The sequence below is a fragment of the Lacerta agilis genome, chromosome 15 (genome assembly GCF_009819535.1).
Source record: "Lacerta agilis isolate rLacAgi1 chromosome 15, rLacAgi1.pri, whole genome shotgun sequence".
NCBI lineage: Eukaryota > Metazoa > Chordata > Lepidosauria > Squamata > Lacertidae > Lacerta > Lacerta agilis.
In genome coordinates this window covers 43582686-43596791 of record NC_046326.1, presented here as the reverse complement: position 1 = coordinate 43596791, position 14106 = coordinate 43582686, and the positions used below count along the sequence as shown (strand labels likewise).

General features: G+C 53.4%; 1 protein-coding gene across 3 annotated transcripts in view; it reads left to right on the top strand.

Annotated features, from left to right (window-relative positions):
• The window catches only part of KIAA0100 (KIAA0100 ortholog), a 37026-nt gene that overhangs the window by 17000 nt on the left and 5920 nt on the right, over nucleotides 1-14106 (top strand). For all 3 annotated transcript variants that reach the window (XR_004427942.1, XM_033171395.1, XM_033171394.1), the window contains 14 exons: nucleotides 889-1978; nucleotides 3324-3515; nucleotides 4850-5052; nucleotides 5174-5292; nucleotides 6029-6249; nucleotides 7347-7537; nucleotides 8622-8721; nucleotides 8807-9009; nucleotides 9413-9707; nucleotides 10742-10899; nucleotides 12148-12354; nucleotides 12512-12611; nucleotides 12774-12956; nucleotides 13265-13386. Coding sequence is in view for 2 of the 3 variants with exons in the window: in XM_033171395.1 (XP_033027286.1) it covers nucleotides 889-1978; nucleotides 3324-3515; nucleotides 4850-5052; nucleotides 5174-5292; nucleotides 6029-6249; nucleotides 7347-7537; nucleotides 8622-8721; nucleotides 8807-9009; nucleotides 9413-9707; nucleotides 10742-10899; nucleotides 12148-12354; nucleotides 12512-12611; nucleotides 12774-12956; nucleotides 13265-13386 (3384 nt within the window). In the remaining variant the exon portion in view is untranslated. The remainder of the gene's footprint in view (nucleotides 1-888; nucleotides 1979-3323; nucleotides 3516-4849; nucleotides 5053-5173; nucleotides 5293-6028; nucleotides 6250-7346; nucleotides 7538-8621; nucleotides 8722-8806; nucleotides 9010-9412; nucleotides 9708-10741; nucleotides 10900-12147; nucleotides 12355-12511; nucleotides 12612-12773; nucleotides 12957-13264; nucleotides 13387-14106) is intronic.

The window sequence follows — 14106 nt, the reverse complement described above, 5'->3', positions numbered from 1 at the left end:
GCAATTCCCTGCTCCCCTGGGACCTTGGGAGAAGGGGCATCAAGGGAGGGGGGCGTTATTGTTTGTTTCTCTTTTAACTATTTATTTGTGCTCTTACCTGTACAGTCGTACCTCGGAAGTCGAATGGAATCCGTTCCGGAAGTCCGCCCGACTTCCAAAATGTTTGAAAACCAAAGCACGCCTTCTGATTGGCTGCAGGAAGTTCCTGCAGCCAATCAGAAGCTGTGGAAGCCCCATAGGACGTTCGGCTTCCAAAAATGGTTTGCAAACCGGAACACTCACTTCCGGGGTTGTGGCGTTTGGGAGCCAAAACGTTCGAGAACTAAGCTGTTTGAAAACCAACGTACGACTGTATTTTTATTTTGTGGCTTGCCCCGAGCTTTTTGGATGAAGGGCGGTATAGAATTTTTATTTTGTTGTTATAATTATTATCGATGCACATAAAGACATAAGAGGAGCCCCCCTGGATTGGGCCAAAGGGGGCCTACCTTGCCCTGTGGTCAGATGCCTCCCTAGATAGACTGCATCTGGACCAGGAGGTTTCATAGAAACGTCAGCAGAGCCTGCTGGATCAGGCCAGTGACCCATCTAGTCCAGCCTCCCCACCCTCTCCCCACCCCAGCTTCCAGAGGCTAAGCCCTCTTCCTCCTCCATGAATTTGCCCAATCCTCTTTAAATCAAGCCATCCCAGTTGGTGGTCCATCACCACCTCCTGCAGCAGCAGCAAGTTCCACAGTTTAACTCCGCTCTGCATGTAGAATTCCTTTCTCTTCTGTGTCCCGAATCTTCCACCGTTCAGCCACTTCTTCCCCCGCGTTTTGGGGGTAGGTCTTGCCTTCTCTCTCTCCTCTTTCCTGCCTCACCCTTCTGCCCCTCTCCACCCGCCAGGTCCAGTGTGGCGAGAGCCTGACCATCCTCTGGAGCCCCGCCAACCACATGTACCTCTTCCAGCACCTCCTGTCCACCTTGCACTGTTACGAGACCCTGCGGGACCTGCTGTCCCCGCCAAGGACTGCCCCGCCCCCTGACAGCCACCCCGCCCCCGCCGAGGGGGGTTCCCCTGAGGCCAGCTCCCCTCCTCGGCGCCTGCTGACCCTGACGCTGGAGCTCAGCTCCCTCAAGGCCACAGCCTTCGTCTCGGAGATGCACTACCTGAGCCTGGCAGCCGAGCGCCTCCTGGTCAACCGCCATGGCCCGTCTCTCCACGCCTACTGCCCAGGGCTGGCGGCCGGCTTTGACGGCAACAGCATCTTTGTCTTGAAGGAGGTCGAGCTGCAAGCCCTCCCTGAGCTGGAGGAGATGATCCTGCACCGAGGGCCCTTCCACTCCCTGAGCACGCTGCGCAACCGCGTCTGGGCCCTGTCGTGCGCCAGCGTGGCGGTGGAGTTCCCCTACCAGTACGACTTCTCGGCCACCCTGGATGAAGCCCTGGGCATCCAGAAGTGGCTGAAGGGCCTCCATAGCAGAAGCGGCGCTGGCGCCGGAGGAATCCCCGGCTCCCGGCTCCCTCCAGACCTGCTGCTGAAAGTCCAGCAGTTCTCCTGGATCTTCCTGGACGACGTCTTTGAGGTGAAGCTGCGTGACAACTACGAGCTGATGAAGGACGAGAGCAAGGAGAGCGCCAAGCGGCTGCACCTGCTCGATGCCAAGGTGGCCGCCCTGCGCAAGCAGCACGGGGAGCTGCTGCCGGCCCGCAAGATCGAGGAGCTGTACGCCTCCCTGGAGAAGAAGAACATCGAGATCTACATCCAGCGCTCCCAGCGCCTCTATGGCAACACGCCCATGCGCAGAGCCCTCCTCACTTGGACAGTGGCCGGCCTGGAGCTGGTGGCGCTGGCTGACGAGTCTTTCCATGGTGCCGAGAGGGTCCTGCGGCAAATCCGCGAGCTGGACGCCACCAGCCCCTTTCCCGCTGACGGGCTGGACCTCATCACCCACTGGTGCCGCATGGTCAAGGGGAGCATCAACAATTTCTTCGGTGAGGGCCTGGTGCTCCCAGCATGGGGGGGGGGGCTTGCTGTCCTCATCCCAGGGCGTGTGGGGAGGGTATTTGAGGGGCTGCGAAGGGAGGGAGCCCAGTAGGGCTGGGCAATATATTGATACACAGTCATACCTTGGATCCTGAACACCTTGGTACCCGGATGTTTTGGCTCCCGAATGCCACAAACCCGGAAGTGAGTCTTCCGGTCTTCCGGTTTGGTTTAGCTGGTGATATATCGCAATGTTGATAACCAAATGTCGCCCAGCCCTAGAGCCCAGGGGTTCTCTAGTGGAAAGGTCTCTGCGCTGTCCTCAGGTGACTGTTTGGGGGCCAGCTGCAGCTAATTAATGATTTGTTATTGAGCCTCATAAATCTTGAGGGAGAGCCAGAGTGTGGCTCTCCCTGGAGGAGCAGGGTTTGAATCCCCACTGAAGTGCTGCGGGTAAGCTTGGGGGTGCCAGTCACTGACTCTCAGCTTCAACTACCTCATAGGGATTAAACGCGGAGAGGGGAACCCATGAGCTCCTCAGAGGAAAAATTGTGGGACATTAAATAAATAAGTTGAGCATTACTGATAAACCACCCAATGCTCTAAACATTATTATCATTCCATTTACACCCCACCTTTCTTCTCCAAGAAGCTCAGGGTGGTGTGTACACAGGACTCCTCCTCTCCATTTGTCTTGAGAATGCGGGGTGGGTTGTGTAGGTACTTGTTGGGGGGGGAATCCCCTCTGCACATGCTCAGAGGCACTATTGGGGACGTAAGAAGAGCTCTGCTGCATCAGGTCAATGGCCAGTCTAGTCCGGCATCCTCTTCTCACAGAGGCCAGCCAGATGCCACAATGGGAAGCAAGCAGCAGGATTCACGAGAGCAGTTCCCCCCCCCCTTGTTTCCAGCAGCTGGTATTCAGAAGCATTGCTGCCTCCAACTGTGCAGGTAGAGCAGAGCCACCGTCGATAGCCACCTACTCCTTCCATGAATGCAGCTAATCCTCTTTTAAAGCCATCTAGCTTGGTGGCCATCACTGCCTCCTGTGGGAGGGAGTTCCACAGTTTAACCCTGCACAAGTTGTTTCTCTTTACTTGTCCCGGATCTTCCAAAACTCAGCTTCATTGATGCTCACGACTTCCAGTGTTATGAGAGAAGGGAGGAAAATTTTCCCCTCTCCAATTTCTCCAGGCTATGCATCATTTTATAAATTTCTGCCATTCCGCCTCTTCCTCGCATTTTCTCCCAAAAGCCCCAAATGCTGCAGCCTCCCTCAGAGAGCTGTCGCTCCTACATCCCCTGGGTCACTTCACCTGCCCTTTCCTGACGCTCCACCTCTTGACTTTGCAGTGCGGATCCGCGATTACCCCCGCTACCTGTTTGAGATCCGGGACTGGCGGCTCTCGGGGCGTCTGGCCGGGGCAGAGCAGCGGGGCCAGCCTTGCTCCCGCCGGCGGCAAGTGCTGAAGCTGGGGCCGCCGTGGGGGGACATCTCGGTGGAGAGAAACATGCCCCCCTTGAAGTTCTACCACGACTTCCACTGTGAGTCCCCGCGAGGGTTTCCAGGCTAGGAGGAAGGAGCAGGAGGCAGCCCCAATGCCCCCCCCCCCCCAGATCTTGGGCAGAGAGAAGGGTCCTTGCCCCAATCCCACTTCTGCCACCTGGTCCTTTTTTCTTTTATTAAAATTTGGGGGGGGGGGATAAAAAGATTATTATTTTTATCAAGACTAAAAAGCTAATGTGAATAGAAAAACATAACAGAAAGAGAGAAGAGGGGGGAAATATAAAATGGGGGGGAGAGGGAAAGAGAAAGAGAAAGAAAGAAAGAAAGAAAGAATGTCTGTTGTTTTTAAACTGGAGATGCTTCCAGGAATTGAACCTGTGGCATGGTTCTTCCATGCCTAGTGATTCTGTCTTAGACCCCCAAATGCTGTCGCCTTCAACTTCCACCATCCACAGCCAATCTAACGGCCAGGAATGAAGGGAGTTGTAGTCCCGCAACATTCAGGCACCCAAAGGCAAAGAAGGCTGGGTTTAGGGGTCGGTCTCCAACCAGGAAGGTGTGAACTAACATTTCCTCTGAGCCATGAAGCCCGCTGGGTGACTTTGGGCCAGTCTCTCTGTCTCATGGCCCAGCCTGCCTCATAAGGTTGTTGTGAGGATAAAACAGGGCGCTGGGTTGGTGAGACCCACAATCAGTGCCCTAAGTTGTCAGAGAGGAAAGGTGGAGTGAAAAGTGCAATGATATGGGAATGCTGGAAGCTGCCTGACTCTTAGTCCATTTAGCTCAGTACTGCCAGCACGGACTGGCAGCAGCTCCTCAGAACTTCAGGCAGGAAATCTTTCCCAGCCCACCAGAGGTGATGCCTCTGGGGACTGAATCTAGAATTCAGAATAATAGTATTTTACTGCATTGTGTTTATTAAAATATTTATATGCCATTGTTCATTTAAAACCCCAGCATGGTTTACAGCAGCTATATATAAAACAAAAGTTGTTACTGTTATTGTTTCTTACCAGGGACCTTCTGCTTGCAAAGCTCATTGAGCTTTGGTCACTTCCCTTGAAAGTTAAGTAAGGTTCCTGTCTTCATGGGGTGGAATAAACAGCTGACTTAAACAGGAAGCTGCTTTATCCCAAGCCCATGGAGCCTACACTGTCTGGCAGCATCTCTCCAGGGGTTCAGGCAGGGGGGGCCTATCCCAACCCTACCTGGACGTGCTGCAGCGGATGGAGCCAGGGTCCTTCTGCAGGCAAAGCAGGGGCTCTGGCCGTGAGCTACAGCTCACCCGGTCAAAACGAAACAGGTACCTGGTCTTCATGGTTCTGAATGGAGGAGTGTGCTTTTCCGCGCCTGAGCCCCCTGTCCTTCGCAGCCGAGGTCTTCCAGTACACCATCGTGTGGGGCCCGTGCTGGGACCCGGCCTGGACGCTGATTGGGCAGGCCATTGACCTGCTGACCAAGCCCTCCGAGGACCCCAGCGCCCCCCTGCCCTGGTGGGACAAGAGCCGCCTGCTCCTCCACGGCGACTGGCACATGGACATTGAGCAGGCCAACCTGCACCAGGTGGCCACGGAGGTGAGGCCCGGCGGGGCGGGGCGGGGCAGTGCATGGAGGGAGCCCGGCGGGTCGGGGGCTTGGGCGGCCACCAACAAGGGGGGCAGTGTGGTCTCTGCTCCAACCTCGCCTTCTGCCGCAGGACCCCTACAACACCACGGAGAACATGCACTGGGAGTGGAGCCACCTCTCCTTCCACTGGCGCCCGGGGCAGTTTGTCTTCAAGGGGGACCTGGATGTCAACGTCCGGACAGCCTCCAAGTAAGCAGCCATGGGAAGGGGCTTCGGGGGCAGGAGCGCGGGGGAGAGAGGTGGTTCTTCAGGGGAGGGCGCTATCACGTTTGCCCAGGCGTTTGGTACTGAATCCTGCCTCTGTTGGCGTTTCTTCAGTAACCAGAGAATCCCAGGAATGTAGCGTGGGAAGGGAGCCAGAGAGAGCAGTAGGTGGAAATGGAAAGATGGGAAACCAAAGCATGAACCAGGCATGCAGAATACAGGGGGGGGGGGTTATGTGGGCTAAGCAAGTGAGTCTAGCAAGCCACTGAAAGAAAGAAAAAACCCGGATAAGAGTTGTCCTCGCGTAAAGAAAAATGAGCATAAAGGTGCCTTATTATTATTATTATTACTATTATTCAGTGCTTTTGTTCTAAAAAATGTTTAGGGGTAATCTTATTTTGACTCAAGAAAAACACCATTTTATAGTTCAAATCGTGAAAAATAAATACAGTAAATGGACAAAAGTACAAAGATTCACAAAATGTTTAGGGGTATGCGTACCCCCTGTGTTCCCACCAGAAAAAAGCACTGCTATTATTTAATAATTGGCTGCCTTTGACTCCTAGGTCCCAGGATGGGTTACAACATCAAAGCACAATATTATGTCTTTATTAATTATATTAATATCCATATGAGGCCGAGATTCCCCAGGGTGCTCCCCTCCTGCCGTGGGGTGTAATACTCGTTTGACCCTCCTCCTCCTCCTCCTCCTCCGGGGCAGGTATGACGACTGCTGCTTCCTGCACCTGCCGCAGCTGTGCATGACACTGGACCTGACGTGGCTGTGCCACGGGAACCCCCACGACCACCACGGGGTGGTGCTGCGCTCCCCAGAGTTCCTTCCCGAGGTGCCCGTGGGCCAGGACTACGACTCCTACCGCGCCTTCCGCTCCGAGAACCTCAACCTCTGCATCTGCATGGACCTGACGCGGCCCAGCGGCGGTGAGTGCGGAATTGTAGAATCGTAGAGGTGGAAAGGACCCCCAAGGGTCATCTAGTCCAGTGTTTTTCAACCTTTTTTGGGCAAAGGCACACTTGTTTCATGAAAAAAATCACGAGGCACACCACCATTAGAAAATGTTAAAAAAATTAACTCTGTGCCTATATTGACTATATATAAAGTAATTTTTCAATTTTTCCCACGGCACACCAGGCAACATCTCGCGGCACACTAGTGTGCCGCGGAACAGTGGTTGAAAAACACTGATCTAGTCCAACCCCCTGCGATGCTGGAATCTCAGCTGAAGCATCCATGACAGAAGACAGGGTCATGTGTTCCCCCCACTTTTATATAGGGTAGGGTACAGGAGCCAGGCTGAGTCTGATTCCCTCAAGAGGAAATATTTTAATTTCCAAGTAAATATCAGGAAGATAAAGTATTTTGAAAAGACTGGAGTAAATTCTTAATTCGTTTAAAAGACCACTATAAACAGTTAGAATCATTGGCAGGGTTATCTATGGTAACTGTGGATATATAACAGATGGATAATGGTAAAAGATGCAGAATATCTTATTTTAAATATGGAAGCCAGGGAGGGAAGGAGGTCCGGAGGTTCAAAAGAACCTTTCACTTAAATGTTTGAAAATGTGTAAAACCAATAAAAATATTATTTAAAAAACAATTTCCAACTAAATATCCGGAAGAGCTTTCTGAGTGCAAGAACTGTTTGACAGTGGAACGGTCTCCCTCGGGAGGTGGTCAACTCTCCTTCCTTGGAGGTTTTTAAGCAGAGGTTGGGTGGCCACCTGCCAGGGGTGCTTTACTTGAGATTCCTGACCCCCAGGGTCCCTTCCAACTTCAGAGTGGCGGGGGCAACCCAGCCAGATGGGCAAGGTATCAATCAATCAATCAATGAAAATTATTATTATTAAAAACCCCAACAAAAGAGAGCCCACCTTCTGAGGACATCCATATTGCTATGAATAAAGTGCAATTAAAGATCAAGTATCCCATTTAAAGGGAGTATAAGTCCCTGCCCTGGGACTTGTTGTCTTGATGGCGATGATGATCTGATCTTGACAACTTTTCTGTTCCGCAGAGCCCTCCCAGCCCCGCATCTTGCTCTACAGCAGCACTCTGCGCTGGATGCAGAACTTCTGGGCCACATGGACCAGCGTCACGCGCCCCATCTGCCGGGGAAAACTTTTCGGGAACCTGAAGCCCATCAGGAAGAAGCTGGGCCAGCACTACCGGCAGCTCTCCTTCACAGCCCTCTTCCCAAAGCTCCAGGTGAGATGCAGGCCAGGCTCCCACAAGTCGATGTGGGGTGGAGTCTCACCTGGCTTCAGATTTGCACTTGGGAAGCCCATTGGCTCGAGTGGGGAGGGGTGTAAGGGGCAACTGGCATGGTAAAGACCCCCAGATTTATAGCACTAGGACTTAGGGACGCCCATGGAAGCTGCATGTTGCAAGAAAAGGGAAGAACTTATTCACACAGCACATTGAGGGCCACCAACCTGGGTGGCTTTTAAACAGGATTAGCCAATAAATTCAAATAACTTTTAGAAATGATAATAATTATCATTTATTCTGGACTGATAATTATTTGACTAACCTTACTTGCAGATATTGTAAGTGTTAAAATATTGTACGTGCAGAAATTGGCAAGTGGATTGCTGATGGTTAAGGACAGCAAGTTTTAAAACAACAACCAACTGTTGTAATATAAAGTTAATAGTAAGGAATGGAATGTGAATTAGAAGTAACTAGGGAAGTAACGCAGCAACAAGAAGAAACTTTAGGCGCATCAAGAACGGAGTGCGGGAAACCAATTTTTGCAAAATTTGTTTTGTTGTGGCTGATTTGGTAAAAATGAGGAAAAATCAATAAAAATGATTTGGCAAAAAATAACTAATTAATAAACAGGATTGGACAAATGCTTGGGCTATCAATGGCTCCTAGCCACAGTGGCTCTGCTTCTGAAAATCCATTGTTGGAAACCCCAGGAGGTCTCCAGCTGTTTTGGGACTGCAGCTCCCATCATCCTTAACTGGCAGGACCATTGGTCAGGAATGATGGGAACTGTAGTCCGAAAATAGCTGGAGACCCGAGTTTGGGAAGCCCAGGTTAGAATTGCAGCCTGGCCATTGTCGCTCGGTGGATGGTCGGCTCTTCGCATTATGCAATTTGCATGGTTCCTGGAAAGAGCAGCGGCACCGCTAGACCAGCTGGCTCTGGGGGGAGTAGGGTGTCGCGCTGCAGAAGAGGGAGAGTGGAAAACCTCTGCCCCCCCCCAATCCTGTGTGCCTTGTTTGAGCGAACTTCCCCGTAGACCCAGACAAAAGCAGCTCCTGTTTCTCCTGCTCTCCCACAGGTGCATTACTGGGCCTCCTTTGCTCAGCAGCGTGGCATCCAGCTGGAGTGTGGGCAGGGGCACATCTTCACGCGAGGCACCCAGAGGCTCATCCCCCAGGGTGAGTGGGCCCACGGGGGGGGGGGAACTGGGAGGAGATCTGGCTGCTCCCCTCCCTCTCTCACACCGCCCTTCTCACCCTGCAGCTGGGACGGTGATGCGGCGCCTCATCTCCGAGTGGAGCATCACACAGATGATGAGCGACCTGAGCCTTGTCACGGTGCACCTGATGGCCTCCACCTGCGACGAGAATGCCGACCACCGCCTGGACTCCCTGGTCAAGAAGACCCACCTCCTCAGCCTCTCCTCCCTCGCCTACCAGCGCCACAGCGTCCGCACCGCCGAGGAGGTGGGCAGCAGCGGCACAGGAGCCCCCCTTCCTTCAGCAGGGAGCATGCCTTTCCCCAGGTTTCAGGCAGGGGGGGTTTCCTCAGCCCCCAAAGTGCAAGCATTCTGCAAGCTGAGCAGGTGCTCTGTCCCCGAGATTTGGCTCTTCCCTTGAAAAACAAACTTAAGTTTCTAGTCCCCATGATCTGGAAGATCTGTGGAACCAGTAGCTCCACATTATCCACACTTTTTGTTAGAAGCTCTCCAGGCTTTCCTGTCTGTGTGTGTGTGTGTGTGTGTGTGCGCGCACGCAAGCAGTCGTGTGACAAGCAGTCGTGATGTGCTGCTCCTGGCCCCGTCATTCCCTTGCGCTGCCTCCTCCCCTGGGGCACATGTGGTGCCTGACAGCCTCCCCTCCCCGCCAGGAGCTGCCTCTTCGCGACGGGGACGACGTCTTCCACACGCACCAGCTGCACCTGGTGGACTTGCGGGCTTCCTGGACCACAACAAACCGGGACATCGCCTTTGGCCTCTATGACGGCTACAAGAAAGCGGCGGTCCTCAAGCGCAACCTCTCCACTGAGGCCCTGAAGGGGCTCAGGATTGACCCCCAGCTGCCGGCCAAGAAGCCCAAGAGGGGGCCTCCCCCCAGCTACCAGCCTCCGCTGAGGGCCATCGCCCCACCCAGCAGCACTCGGACGGAGCGCAGCCCCTCCGGAGGTGAGGGAGGGGGAAAGGGGTCGGCTGTAAAGTAGCAGGTGGAGCAATTGTCAAGAGCCCCTCCTTTCGCGTGTGGGGGTTTTCAATTTTGGAGCAAGTTTTATAAGCACACACACACCCCGGTCACTAATCACTGATGGATCAGTGTCCCATTCCCCCCGACAGAAAAAGAGGGGAGGGTGTATGTAAATATCTGAGCTGGACCCCATAGAACGGACCTGAGCCTTGAAACGCACCATAGAGCGGAGAGAGGAAGTGGGAAAGAACGTCACTTTTTTAGCTTCCTCCTTTCTTTATTTTGCTTGTTACATAAAATCTATACACACTGCTCCATTGTAAAGAAACCTCTGAGCTGTTGATGAGAAAGATAAAGCAATAAAACATCCCTGAGAAGAATTAGCAATAATTTGAGACTTTTGAAAAGTCAGCAAAACAATAGGCTGAACATCTGGACAGGCTTGTCTAAACAAGAACGTCTTTAGCTGAAAAGAGTGCAGCAAAGGCGCCTGTCTGATATCAAGAGGCAGGGAGTTCCCAAGTGCAGGTGATATAATGTGGCTCTTGTAACAGGGCAAGTTCTGCCGATCAGAGTAGTCAAGCGAGGTGCATGTGGGCTCAGGTGGTATTGTAGGCAAATTGGTCCCAAGTTATTACGGGCTGAATTTGAAATTTGCGCAGTAACAAATTGGCAACCAGTGCATATATCTGAGCACAGGAGTTCAATGCTGACAAAGCCTTGCTCCTGTCAGCAATTGGGCTGCAGCAGCCTGCACCAACTGCAGCTTCTGAATCACATGCACTGGAAGCCCCACACAGAGCGCACTGCAGTAGTCCAGTCCTGAAGTCAGCAGCGCATGAACTACTGTGGCCAAACTTTCCCGGTCCAGCTCTGTGTACTTTTCCTCTCACACCCAGACCCCAGAGCTCTTCCTACACCCACCTCTCACCCCAGCCTTTTGTCTTTTGAGGGGTGCACTAGTTGGCCCTTGGGGTTCCCCCCAACTCTTGAAATCTGTGCACCCCCCCCCTCCCAGGAGCCTACATGCTCAAGAAGCTGATAGAGGAGACGGACCGCTTTGTGGTGTTCACAGAGGAGGATTCAGGGGTGAGCGAGCAGCTGTGTGGCATTGCTGCCTGCCAGACGGACGACATCTTCAACCGAAACTGCCTTATCGAGCTGGTCAACTGCCAGGTATTTGCCACTACCACCTGCCGCAGCCCCGCTCTTGCCTCCCTGATGGGGGGGAAATGGGGGCTGCTGCCACCTCTTGCCTAGCGGAGTGAGCAGTCAGGGTTGTAGGGATTCTTTGCTTGGTTGGGCAGCTTTTGGGGGGGGGCTGACTGTTTTGAGGGGGTTAGCCTGCATCTTATCAAAGGAGATTCACTTGCAGGAATGTCGTAGGTCATTCCCCAGGTCTGTGGGGGTCATATGACAACAGCAAAGTGACTAGTCCTTAGTGTTAATTGCACAGCCCTGTGGAACTCCCTTCCACTGAAGGTTCAGCAGGTGCTTTTTGTTCTGACTTTTAAAAGCCTGCTGAAAACTTTCTTATTCTGCCCAGCCCATGAAGGTAATTAAGAATGGACCATTCCACAATAGTTAAATGGTGTCTGTTTTAAACTTTTCTTATATGGATTTTGCTGTATGGTGTTAAGTGCTATTCATAGAATTGTAGAGTTGGAAGGGTCATCTACTCCAACCTCCTGCAATGCAGGGATCATAGTTACAGAATCCCTCATAGATGGCCTCTGTTTTAAAAACCTCCAGTGAAGGAGCACCTGCCACCTTCAGTTGCTGGTGGCTGAGACGCCATCCTTGGATCATATATTTGATGTCACTCCAGTCTTTTAGTGACTTTATTTATTCATCATAACAAAAACAATAATAATTCATTACTTTTAGCCCACCCATCCGGCTGGGTCTCCCCAGCCACTCTGTGTGGCTTCCAACAAAGATTAAAAATACATTAAAACACCAGTCATTAAAAAACTTCAGATGTCTTCTAATCGTCAGATAGTTGTTTATTCCTTGGACATCTGATGGGAGGGTGTTATATTCACATGTCCCCTTTTCCTCCAAGGAGCTCAAGGCGGTGTCCCTGGTTCTTCACTCCCCATTTTAGCCCCACAATAACCCTGTCAGGTAGGCTGGGTTGAGAAAGGCCATGACTCACCCCTCAAGGTCACCCAGTGAGCGTCATGGACCAAGCGGGGATTTGAACCCTAGTCTCTCCCAGGTCCTGTTCCTCAGTTGATCCCCACAACGACCCTGTGAGGTAGGGTAAGCTGAGAGGTGGTCACTGGCCCAAGGCAAGAGCTTGATGGCTGAGTGGGGATTTGAACCCTGGTCCCTAGCCCAGCATTCTAACCACTGCACCACCCTGTCTCTTTGGAGTGAAACATTGCCTGTTGCCATCTCCTGCTCCTCCTCCCACCCCAGATGGTCCTCCGCGGGGCAGAGACGGAGGGCTGTGTGATTGTCTCGGCCGCCAAAGCTCAGCTGCTCCAGTGCCAGCACCACCCAGCCTGGTACGGGGACACCCTCAAACAGAAGACCTCCTGGACCTGCCTGCTGGACGGGATGCAGTACTTTGCCACCACCGAGAGCAGCCCCTCTGAGCACGAAGACGTGCAGCTCTGGCTAGAGGTGGGTGCTGCTCCCCACAACACACACCTTGCCAAAAGAAGTGGTCTCAGGGGCAAAATGTGCCTGGCGCCTGGCAAATTTTGAACCCTGCTTTTGCCCCGGAAGCTGCCCTTCCTCCCTCTCCCTCACCCCTGCTCCCTGCCTCCGTCACCCCCAGGTCAAGAACATCGAGGAGCACCGCCAGCGAAGCCTGGACTCCGTGCAGGAGCTGATGGAGAGCGGGCAGGCAGTGGGCGGCATGGTCAGCACCACCACAGGTCAGTGCGCCGAGGGAAGAAGAGGCAGGCCAAGCCGGAGAGCCGAGCGCCTACCTCCTTCGGCGGGGAGCGTGGCAGGGGTTTGGGAAGGGCGGGCGCTGTTCTTTCAGCTGCCTGGGAATCTGACCTGCGACTCTTTGCCTCCGCCCACCCCCCAACCAGACTGGAACCAGCCGCACGAGGTGCAGCCCACCCAGCAGGTCCAGCGCATCATCTCACGGTGCAGCTGCCGCATGTACTACATCAGCTACAGCCACGACATCAACCCCGAGCTGGCCACCGAGATCAAGCCGCCTGAGCCGCCGGCCCACCCTGAGAAGGAGGACCTCCTCAAGAAGCAGGAAGGTGCGGAGCCAGGAGAAGCAGAGGGACTGGCAAGTGGGGGGGGCGCGTAGTGGGGGTGCCAGGGGACAGAGGAAGCTGCCTTATCCTGAGCCGAGCCGTTGCTCCACTCGGCTCAGTATTGCCAGCACTGACTGGCAGCCCAGGCTCTCCAGCCTTTCAGCCAGGAGGGACTTTCCCCAGCCCTCCTCCAAGATCCCACCAGGGACCTTCTGCCTTTGCGTCCCTGAGCAGTGAGTTCCAGTCCTCATGGTTCTGAATGGACTTTGGGGGCATCTTTCTGCCCTCTTCTTACCCCCCCCACCCTCCAGGGGCCGCGGACACCTTCACTCTCATCCACCACGACCTGGAGATTTCCACCAACCCGGCGCAATACGCCATGATCCTTGACATTGTCAACAACCTCCTGCTCCACGTGGAGCCCAAGCGCAAGGTGGGGGGACATATTGGGGACTAGCTGTTTGTTGTTGTGAGCATCAGAAATCCTAGCAGGTTGGGGATATGTAATGGTTACATTGCTTGCATTTCCACAGAGTGCTAAACACTGGTTTGTCTGTAAGAATGTGAGAAAAGAAAGGCTGCTGGATCAGGCCATGGGGGGCCCATCTAGGCCAGCCTTCTGTCCTCACAGAGCCCACATATCCCTAGGAATCTAGGTAGACTGCCTCTGGAGCTTGAGGTTCCAAAAATCCAGCCTCCTCCTCTCACAGAGGCGGAGCAGATGCCCCCAAGGGAAACGCACAAGCAGGATTCGAGCGCAAGGGCCCTCTCCCACCCTGGGGTTTCCAGCAAGTGTATTCAGAAGTTCACCTGCCTCTGACAGTGGAGGCAGAGGATAGCCATGGCAGCTAGTAGCCACTGATGGCTGCTTCCTCTTTCAGGAATTTGTCTACTCTTTTAAGGCCTTCCAATCTGGTGGCCATCACTGCCTCCCGTGGCAGAGAGTTCCACAGTTCATGCACTGCGTGAACAAGTCCTTCCTTTTATCTGTCCCGAATCGTCCAGCATCCAGCTTCATTCTATGCCCATAGTTTGCACTTACCACTGAACCACAGTTTGTTCTAACCACGCTTTGTCCGATTACCCTGCAAGCCACCCCACAGCCAAGGGTTTGTTAGCCCCCCCCCCCCAAAAAAAATAAAATCCTGGTTTG